The following is an 11,110-nucleotide window of genomic DNA, read 5'->3' as shown; positions in this document are numbered from 1 at the left end:
GGCACGCTCAAAATATATTATAGATAGGACATTGTTATAGGTTCTCCGTAGAGAAAAGAAAAATTATTTTAACAAATCGAATTCTATTTTTTTTCTTCAATAATGCGTATTTAAAAACAATTGGGAAAGTTGTCCGCCACTACATCACAGATACATTACCGATTCAGCTAATTTGAAGAGCCGAATATAACTTTCTCTTTTTGTCCGATTTTATTTGAACTTTCACTAGTCTTGTTCTCTGATTGTTTTGGTTTCCTCGAGAATAGTATGTTATCAAAGATAGATCAAAATAAGTATACCTTCAAATTTCGAATGTGGTCCTTTTTTGTTTTGCTAGCTTGGTTACATGCTTGCTCTATTGTTTTAAATTGTGTACATCCGTATGACATCAGCCTTGCGAGACATGTGTATCATCAAGAATTAGTTTTATCGATGGGATGTTGCCGGCTAACTCTAATTTGTAGGTAGGTCCAGTAAATACATGTATGACTCTAGTTTTAGATTTCATCTTGAATTAAATAATGCCCGGCCGTTTATCAAATTCTGAACGATAAATATCGTAGTAAAATATTTGCCATAATTAAGCCGGCCCGTGTAGGTTTCTTCCCTTGCATTCATTTGAAGAAAAACAGATAAGGAGGAGATACCCCAGATTATATCGTATTTGTCACTCACATGATACTCTAGTGTAAACATACCCACTTTCCCTCGTGAAAAAATAGCAAGAGGGGGAGAAAAGGAGGGAAATGGAGAGGGGGCTGAGAAAAGAGAGGGGTATGTAAAGAAAAAAGAGGAGGAACAGAGAGACAATGAAAGAGTGAAAAACATATAAATATGGTGTCATGATCAATGATATACAATCTAACAAATGTGACAGTTGTCATGGAAACGGCTATGCGTAATATCGGCAAACATTTGAAATGAAACACAAACTCAGGGGAAAATGCGGAAATCGTGAGCGTTGCGGACGCGACCCCATCAGAAAGTGTTCTCGTTCAAGGGCTAGGGTATCGTAGACAATACATACGTGCGGTAATACATGTTGCGGTGTGTAGTGCATGCTGTACAGGACATGGCATTTTCGTGCGAGTTCTGTACATGTATAATATATATACTAGCATGATAGATATTGCAGCGATCCTGCCATAGAAAAGCGAGCGCCGTATACATGTTGTATAATGTTGATATAGAATTTGCATCGGGAAATATTCATATAGATATTTTCGTCCGTGTTTGCCATTGGATAGTGTTGCTTTCTGTGATGAAAATTGTTTTGTACCTGTAAAAACTGAAGAAACAAAAATATAATTCTTTTAGTAAACTGACTATCATTTTTATCAAGGGAGGTGATAATCTGTCGACCGGTCCATTGGTATTGGTGTTCCGCGTAGGATACCAACGTGACTCACAGAGAGAGAGAGAGAGAGAGAGAAATACACAAGAAAATAAAGGAATTAAACAGGGAATTACAGGTGTAAAGGCGTACAATTTAATACAGTACGTGGAGTCTGGACAGCAGATGTTTAAGATTTGGGCATATATCGTCATAATGAAAAATAAACACAGTATACCTATATCCATAGCAATTATTTAAGAACTAGAAACAAGTGGAAAAACGTTCTTGTGCCCAAATTTCAAATTACATTGTTATCTATGTTATTTGTAATAGGTTCTAATGTATAATTAAGGTAAGCCTCCAGTTTCAAACGATTTGAGAAAATTATATCATGGAGATATGAGAGAGATATCTCCATGATTATATCATGAAGAATGCAGACGAAACAGAGATTTAAAGAAGGAGAGGGGACAGAGAGAGAGAGAGAGAGAGAGAGAAGAAGAAAACATAGAGAGAGCATAAGAAACAGAGAGAAGCATGGAGAGTGAGAAAGAGATAACGAAAGGATGATACTTCGTATCTCTTTCTCTAGCTTTCATTGTTTACCTAAGTCCTGTTTCACGCGAATAGCCTATCGTGTGTTAGTATTACGACTAGTGAGTATTTAGCTACGACGTGTTATTGCGATGCAAACCCATTCTCCCCGGCAAGCACTGGCAGTCAGTATGCGAAACCCGTTAGATACAATTCCACGCTCCGGTAATTCGAAACTCAAGCACAGCGAGCGCGCCAGCGGTGATATGATTAGCGTTCTGCCCCGAACTCCCGGCGGGCCAAGCCAGCTTGTTACCGTGTAATTACCATTCGGCTCGGAATGCCGACTACTTACCGATGACGGTCGATTAAGTGATTTTTGGTTGCAATCCTGTTTATCCTTCGAAAACAGGCTTTTGGATTTTTATTCTCTCTCCTTCCTTTTCTATTTGTTAAAATACAACAGTTATACGTATTGATTTGTGAAAGTTTAAGAGCAATTTGATGCCAAATTCCAACGCAATGACAAAATAATTCCATTAGCATTTAGTTTCATATCCATATTTGGGAATCGCTACAAAGCGCTAACACTTTTTCACTCATGCTATATTCCCGTTTATCTGTTTCTCTACCCGTATTTCTAGGACTGAGATTCACTATTGTCTGTCATCCACGTCATTATCTTTCAGGTTCATCTTCCTTTTCCTCTCGTTCATCTTCACCACTCCTTCTTCATCTTCACCCCTCCTTCTTCATCTTCACCCCTCCTTCTTCATCTTCACCCTCCTTCTTCATCTTCACCCCTCCTTCTTCATCTTCACCCCTCCTTCTTCATCTTCACCCCTCCTTCTTCATCTTCACCCCTCCTCCTTCATCTTCACCCCTCCTTCTTCATCTTCACCCCTCCTTCTTCATCTTCACCCCTCCTTCTTCATCTTCACCCCTCCTTCTTCATCTTCACCCCTCCTTCTTCATCTTCACCCCTCCTCCTTCATCTTCACCCCTCCTTCTTCATCTTCACCCTTCCTTCTTCATCTTCACCCCTCCTTCTTCATCTTCACCCCTCCTTCTTCATCTTCACCACTCCTTCTTCATCTTCACCCCTCCTTCTTCATCTTCACCCCTCCTCCTTCATCTTCACCCCTCCTTCTTCATATTCACCCCTCCTTCTTCATCTTCACCCCTCCTTCTTCATCTTCACCCCTCCTTCTTCATCTTCACCACTCCTTCTTCATCTTCACCCCTCCTTCTTCATCTTCACCCCTCCTTCTTCATCTTCACCCCTCCTTCTTCATCTTCACCCCTCCTTCTTCATCTTCACCCCTCCTTCTTCATCTTCACCCCTCCTTCTTCATCTGCACCCCTCCTTCTTCATCTTCACCCCTCCTTCTTCATCACTGCCGTCTCCTTCGTGTCGTCTCCGTCTCTTCTCCTCCTTCCTATTCTTCCTTTCCCTCCCCTTATGTTTTTCTTCATTATTTTACTATTTAGTATTCCTCCCCCTCCTCCTCCTCCTCTTCTTGTTGTCCTCTTCTTCTTTCTTCTTTTTTTCCTTCTCGGCTTTCTCACCCTCCTCCTCGACTTCTCCCCTCAATGCATCTTCTTCTCCCTCTCCTTCTATTTTAAACTCTCTCTGCCATCTTATTCCTTTTACTTCTCTATTTCACTGAATAGGTAAGCGTACACCCAAGCCGATGGAAATGGCATACAATCATGACAATTTACTATTAACACTTCTCGGCTTTAAATTTCCTCCACAATCTCATCGGTCATCCAGAAATTCTATGTTATTAGTCCTCTTCCGTCTCCCCAAATCACGATGATATATCATATTCAACATAACATTAAGCTTGACCGTGATGAAAGTGCAATTATGACGATTTTTTTTTCTTCTTCGGTTAAAAGAATTGAAGTTGTTCTCACACTGATGCAAAGAGAGAGATAGAGAGAGAGAGCGAGAGAGAGAGAGAGAGAAAGAGAGTGGGGTGAGAAAACGAAAAATAAAAGATGGCGTTTTCATAAAGATGAGGGAAAGTGAGGAAGAAAGAGGGAGGGGTATGGGTAAAGATGGAGAGGGGGAAATGGGGAGAGATATGAAGATAAGGACGAAGAGAGGACGGAAAAGAGGGAGGAGCCGTAGAGGGGGAGGAATGGAAGACAGAGGAAATGGGTGAGGATGGGGCTAAAATGCCAGTCTATTAGGGATGAGGGTTTAGTTTGCTCAACTTTCTTCAATTTTGATTTTCTTAGTTTTTCCTACTTAAAACGATTTGTCATTTCCTTCCTCATAATGTTGAAGATGGGTTTTATCCCTAAATTACCTCGAAACTTGCATGTATGCAAAGAAGAACATTATTTTTTACCTTATGGATTTTGATTCCGAAAGATGTGTTTCAATTGCGTCTTTCCCAATCTTGGAAGAAGAAAAAAATCAATATCTTTCTTTATGTCAGCGGCGGCGGAATAGGGGGCAACAAAATGCGCAGTTTCTGGAGAGAAAAAAAGGGGTACCTACAATAGGAAACCTCAAAACGTAAATATACAATTTTGGACATTGTTATATACCCCCATATGTTGATCGATACATTATCAGGATGATAATTATGATGTGAATATTCTCTTCCTTTTTTTAACTATAAGAAGCATGTCGACTGGGAAGTCCCAGAATATCGTTTTTAAAAGCTCTTCAAGTTATAAACTTATTCAATAATAATGATGTCTCCTTTTCTATTTTTCTCGCACTCTGCAGGTCGACCCACCGATCCCAGATGTCGTGCCCCGCCCAGAGCCCGTGGATATCAAGGAGGAGCCCGGCGAGAGCGACAGTGAGAGCGACAGCAGCAGCAGCAGCAGCGTCAACTCAAACACTCCCGCCGTCTCTCCATGCATGCTGCCATCTACGTCCACCAAGCCACCAGGCACCATGCCAGCGAGGACCGCCAGCATTGTTGGACAGGTCAAACGTAAACTGGCTCAAGATCTCTCCTCGTCGTTCCTTTCGTCATCATCAGACGACGACAGCGACGATGTCGGACCTCCCCTGCTTCGAAAGGAAACCCCGATTAAGAGATTATGCTGTGGTTTTAAAGCTAAGTCTATTCCTAAGATTAAACGAAAGGACTCATCTTTGATCAAGAAATCCAAGTCATCCATGTCAGATGGTAGGTCCAAGTCGACCTCAATTGCAACGACAGCTAGAATTCCAGTACCGCTTAAGAGGAAAAAGAAGGAAGGGAAGAAGAAGCTGAAGAAGAAGAAAAAGATGCCAAAGCCAAAGCTAAAGAATCCATCACCGGTTTCAAGAATTCGGATCATGCGAAAGACGAAGAAAGATGGGACTGTTCTCCGAACTAAGCATTATGAGCATGAGGACGGTACGGTTACTATCAGAAGATTGAAACCCAAAGAAAAGAAACTGAAAGGGAAAGGGAAAGAAAAAAGAAATATCAAGGTTATCAAGACAAATGCTGTTGTTCGGAAAGAGAGTTTACCGAAACTGAAGAAGAAGAAAAAGAAAATGAAGGTGAAACAGCAGCCTGTGATTGTACCGCAAAAGAAACTGAAATCAGAGAAGAAGATAGTGAAAGTGAAAACGAAAACAAAAGTGAAAGTAAAGAAACAAAAGATATCAACACCAACAACTCCGCTCCCGCCGCCACCACATTCTCTTTCGCGCCATTCATCAACAACATCATCATCGTCATCATCATCGTCTTCATCTTCATCATCATCATCATCATCATCGTCATCGGCATCACCTTCCCCAATGCCACCGTCGTCGCCCAAACACACCTCACATCATCTCTCGTCATCGCTGGTGTCGAGACCCGTCAAGTCGGAGGTGACCGCCGAGCTCGTGCCCCCACCCAAGCACGCGGCCGAGGTGAAAGAAACCGAGTTCGGTAAGCTCGGTCCTATTAAGATCGTCATCCGGAGCAACTCGCGTTCATCAGAAGTCGATGAGAAGAGCCCGAGGAAGGACAAGAGCCCCATGGGTCACAAGAAAGATGGAAGCTTGTTTAGCCCAACCGCCACAATGGAATGCAGCCTGGTTAGTCCAACTCCTGACCCGCCCATGCCGACTATCACAGAGAGTAATGGCAGTGTCAAAACAAGCAATGTGGTTGCCACTGGTTGCAAGTCGGGCAATGTTGCCAGCACTAAGGCCAGCAGCCTTGTTACCAATGGTGCCAAATCGAGCACGCCTCCCAGCATCGGTCCCAAGTCAACCATCAGCGGCACTGGCAAATCAAGTAGTGCCGTGACGAGCGCTGTAAAGCCAGGTACCACTGTTAACACCAGTGTAAAGACGAGCAGCTCGACCGGGAACACCAATGTAAAGACGAGCAACTCGGCGGGGAACACCGGTGTGAAGACGAGCAGCTCGTCGGGGAACATCGGTGTGAAACCGAACGGCTTGACAGGGAACACAAGTATAAAGCCGAGCAGTTCGGCAGGGAACACCGGTGTGAAGCCGAGCAGCTCGGTAGGAAACAGCGGTGTGAAGATGACTAGCTCGGTAGGGAACACCGGTATGAAGCCGAGCAGCTTGACAGGGAACACAGGTATGAAGCCCAGCAGTTCGGCAGGGAACACCGGTGTGAAGCCGAGCAGCTCGGTAGGGAACACAGGTGTGAAGACGAGCAGCTCGGCAGGGAACACCGGTGTGAAGCCGAGCAGCTCGGTAGGGAACAGCGGTGTAAAGGCGACCAGCTCGGCAGGGAACACCGGTGTGAAGCCGAGCAGCTCGGTAGGGAACAGCGGTGTAAAGGCGACCAGCTCGGCAGCGAACACCGGTGTGAAGCCGAGCAGTTCGGCAGGAAACACCGGTGTGAAGCCGAGCAACTCGGCAGGGAACACAGGTGTGAAGCCGAGCAACTCGACAGGGAACACCGGTGTAAAGCCGAGCAGCTCTGCCGCCACGAGCGGCGCCAAGTCTAGTACTACTGCCGCTGTGAGTAGTGTCAAGTCGGACCACATCCCTAACAGCAGTGTCAAGTCGAGAGTTGTTGGAAATAGCAGTTTTAAGTCGAGCACAATTGACTGTGGCAGCACCATATCCAATGACAGCAGCATCTCCAAGACCAACTGTATCTCCAAGACCAACGCCAAGCCGAGCGGCAGCATCCCCAGCAGTCCTACCGAGTCCATGACGGACAAGACGGTGAACTGTAAAAAGGCCCCTCTGAAAAGTGCACCGACTTCCAAAAACCTTGTAGAGAGTAGTCCATATGACTATGAGGATGAGGATGATTGTCCGTTGGTTATAGATGAGAAACCGTTGAGCAAACCCGAAAAGAGCCTTCAATCCTCCATCAAGAAAGATGACAACATTGTATCCATAAAACAAAACAGTTCAATGAATGCCAATAAGAAGGCCTCTCATCTTCCCAAAGCTCTCGACAAGAGGCAAGATGCCAAACCCACTGGTATCAAGGATTGCATCAAGAACAGTAACTGGAGTTTAAATCGCTCCGAACTTATCCCTAAGAAAATCAATGCCCCAATGCCAATTACATGTCCAAAGTTTCCAAAGACCAACGATGGTTTGAGCGGACTTGAAGCGCGTGGAAAAGTAACGAATCAGGAGCCGAAAGCGAAGAACGAAAACTTGAGTAAAATCTTGAACGCACCCTTGCGAGAAAAAGTCGTTCCAAAGTCAATTGCACACCATTCCAAGTCAGCCTTGACAACTCCAGTCAATTCTTGGGACAAGCAAATAAATGGAAGCGTGAATAGAAAACCGAGTCCTGTCGTACCTGTTGTGAATCGTGTAGAATCCGTATCGAGTCGTCCTGAATTCGTTAGGAATCGTGAGCCTAATGGAACAAAAGCTCATCCTAAACCGTGTTTGAAGCAGAAAAATGGACACTTAACTGCTATGGATTCGTATAATATGACATTTAACACAAAGCCAGGTACGGGGCTGGAAAAGCCGAAACCCCCTGCACAATCTCTTAAACGAAATCTCAGCCCCGTCGAACTGAATAACAACATCACCAAGACCCTTGATAAACGCGTGAGTGTCTTGAAGGAAACCGTAAAGTTGCAGGAGAAATCAAAGTGTGCTAAAACCTTATGCAAGAACGTAGTCGAACGCGTAGAGAAGAAGGACTGTTTGTCGATGTCGTTGCCCCCTCATCATCAACCAATTCGAGTTCCTGTTGTCCCCAAGCCCATCCTTACTGTCCGAACCGAGCAGAGAGCACCTTCGTTCACGGCATCGTCGGTGGATTCGCCACTGGATCTGAGCCTGAAGTCTCCGTCTGCTGCAAAGATCAAACGAGAGCTATGGCGTCCTCAGCCGGAGAAGGTCGAGAATATTCTCGTCACTGACGTGAAGATGCGAGATTTTACCATCACCATACGTGAAAGCAACACGGCTGAAGGTTTCTTTACTCAATCATGATAGATGACAAAACTCCCGTCAAGAGAAATTTTCCTTTCATTTGATTAGTTAGTTTTTGTTTTTTCATTATCATTGACTATCATTAATCTGAAATATTAGTTTAATTTATTATTAGTGTAACTGTTGAACGCCATTCAAAAATCCTGTCTTTTTTTTCTTCATCCTCCTCCTTCTTCTCCTTCTCCTCCTTCTCCTTCTCATTCGTCTTCTTCTTCTTCTTCTTCTTCTTCTTCTTCTTCTTCTTCTGTCTATTTTGGAAGAGGGGTGGTTTTGTTTTACTCAAGTATGAACTCTCAATTTCCTGCCGGTTTTTGTTTTCTCATTTGTGAGATCATAATTGTATATCGATGTCAGCGTCAACATTTACTGATAAAATGTTATTCCCAAAGAGTGGATGTATTTTACAGCATATCAGAATATAATATCCATGGCAATGTTGAAGACAAGAGATTTCATATATCAAACTTTCGATGTAGAGAGTCATTATAGTTTGCCAACTTTGTTTACTTCCTAACACACTATAAATGCTTCTTTTTGTTATTAGTAATGTTTTAAACGGAGGATGATCTACCCTCTCGATATTTAGTATCCAGTTAATGCAACTTGAAACAAGATGTACGTATTTAATATGTATGCACTTGAAATATATACAGCACTGCCGTTTTATCATATTTGATATTATGAGGAAGATATGAGATGCGTTTCAATGTTGTTATCAAGAGAATGTACAACTTGGAAACAATATTTATTTACGACATTTGACTTGAGTGACTAAACGATGGGATATCGCTATACGTAGCGCACTTAAAGGATTGTCATACATCGTTTATCTTTTTATCGTGATTACTCGATTTACAAGAAAATAAAGAACATAAACTGAAATCGTAATGACGATTCATATTAGCACAGTATTAATGACAAGTGATGAATAATCATGTTTGTATATGGTATAGTCATTTACATAATTTTCAATTGTATAATTTTGAATGATTCGTGTTCAGATCATTGTAGATCCATATGGATGAAGAGAATATAGATTGTATTTTATCTTATTATTATATTATTGTACCAAATCTACAAGATACTAGGTATTGTATAAATTAAAGCTTTCAAAATGTGTATTATAGAACACATTTTGTTTACATACAGGAGCGGTGAAAAGAAACATCTCATTCGAGCAAATATATTGTAATCATGAATGCGATATTTTTTCAATGGCATTAAAATTCGGTAATCATTGCTTGAATTTGAGACACATATATGAACTAAATGAAATGATTGAAATTTCCCACAACACGAATGTAGCTCATCTGTAATCGCAGGAACAAGAACTTAAACTGTTATAGATATAAGTACAATTTGTATACTTGCATTTTAATGGTGATAGCATATTCACCTTCTGTAGGCCTTGTCGAAAGTCCTTACAACATCAACTTTATTTGTCTAAATAAGAAAGTACATACAGCGCCATTCCTGGTAATATAATAATTCAAATTAATTTCATGTCAATGTATGACATATAATTGGTATGATTTTCAACCCTAATATTGTTAACAATTGGGTTGTGTGTCTTTGTTAATATTGCGCCCAGACTATATCCATTGCCCTTTTGTTAGAACATTTTGCAATATCCGTTCCAGAAAAAAACAGTATTCCCAGTAGATATGACATGTCGTATTATGTTAAGATAAAATGGTGCTAGTGAATACTGCTGTGCGCTAAAGCTATTTACAACCTTGATTATTTTGTATCCAGGCATCCAACGGATTTCGCTAATCTTGCCGCCATTTAAACTCCTTTTGTTACAATGAATATTAACGATGACTTTTTTTGTCTGCATTAATACACAAAGAAATGTTTTTTAAATGTTTTGCTTCGAGAAACCTTGAAAGTATGATCATAATAAGGATGTAGCTATAACCAAAATGGTGGCATATTTGGGAGCACAGTTACAGAATGACAGAAAGAGAGAAAGAGTTGTTAACTTTAACGAAGGTGGATGAATATATAAAGGAGAAATGTAGCATATTGATATAGACAAAGAGGGTATTAGACATGCAGATGAAAAGGAGAAGATATATAGTATGTGTTTGGTGAAGAAAAACTTTGTTATTATGTTTGTGATTAGTATTATGAAAATTTAGATGTAATTTAGAATATTTGTATATACACTTAAATATCAGTTCCACACGCTAGTCCGCTGAGGAACGACAAATATCAGTATTATGTGTTCATCATTATTTGATCGTCTAGGAATATTAATAGAACGCAAATACATTGATGCGCCAAATTATATTCATGGAATATGTATCAGGGCCTGGGTGATGTTTTTATGTTAAGATACAAACCATTTTAGAAAAATGCTGATGCAAAACCATCTACAAGAATTTATGAGTGGGAAATTTTTCCCTAGAAAAGACAGTATATATATATATATATAGCGATTGCTTTAACAGCAAATAATTATTTTTATTTCATTTTATTCTCCTTGTTAATGTTATTTATAAAGTTTCTGTTCGTAGCTATCGCTGTATTTATACCACTAAAGTATTCTAAAAACACGACAAAAGTCATTAAAAGAAAAGAAAAACACCCATCAAGCTAATTAACATTCCATTTCCATCCCACGCGATTGATAAATAACAACCAAACGACACGAATCAAAGTCATTATTATACAGTAATAATGTCAAATGATTACTATGCCACTTCTCTTCTGCATACATTAGAGATATACATGTATTTGGTTACGCACTGTTATGCTTGGTACACAGTAAAAACGCTGCTTAAAAAAGTGATGTTCACTTACAGTTGTACACTATCTTAAACAAC

The 11,110-nt window shown here is 41.0% G+C and overlaps 1 protein-coding gene across 1 annotated transcript; it reads left to right on the top strand.

The window, feature by feature from the left end:
- Positions 1–4,591: 4,591 nt before the first annotated feature.
- LOC115923554 (serine-rich adhesin for platelets-like) lies at positions 4,592–11,044 on the top strand. The gene has a single exon (XM_030984512.1). It carries the CDS (start codon positions 4,758–4,760, stop codon positions 8,277–8,279), a length of 3,522 nt encoding a protein of 1,173 aa, XP_030840372.1. The 5' UTR covers positions 4,592–4,757; the 3' UTR covers positions 8,280–11,044.
- Positions 11,045–11,110: the final 66 nt, after the last annotated feature.

The sequence above is a fragment of the Strongylocentrotus purpuratus genome, unplaced genomic scaffold, assembly GCF_000002235.5.
Source record: "Strongylocentrotus purpuratus isolate Spur 01 unplaced genomic scaffold, Spur_5.0 spur5_scaffold_14, whole genome shotgun sequence".
Classification (NCBI taxonomy): Eukaryota; Metazoa; Echinodermata; class Echinoidea; order Camarodonta; family Strongylocentrotidae; genus Strongylocentrotus; species Strongylocentrotus purpuratus.
The sequence above is the reverse complement of the archived record's forward strand: the minus strand, read 5'-3'. Positions and strand labels throughout refer to the sequence as shown.

Coding starts and splice junctions, on each gene's coding strand:
- LOC115923554 (XM_030984512.1), top strand. CDS start 4,758: ATGCTGCCATCTACGTCCACCAAGCCACCAGGCACCATGCCAGCGAGG.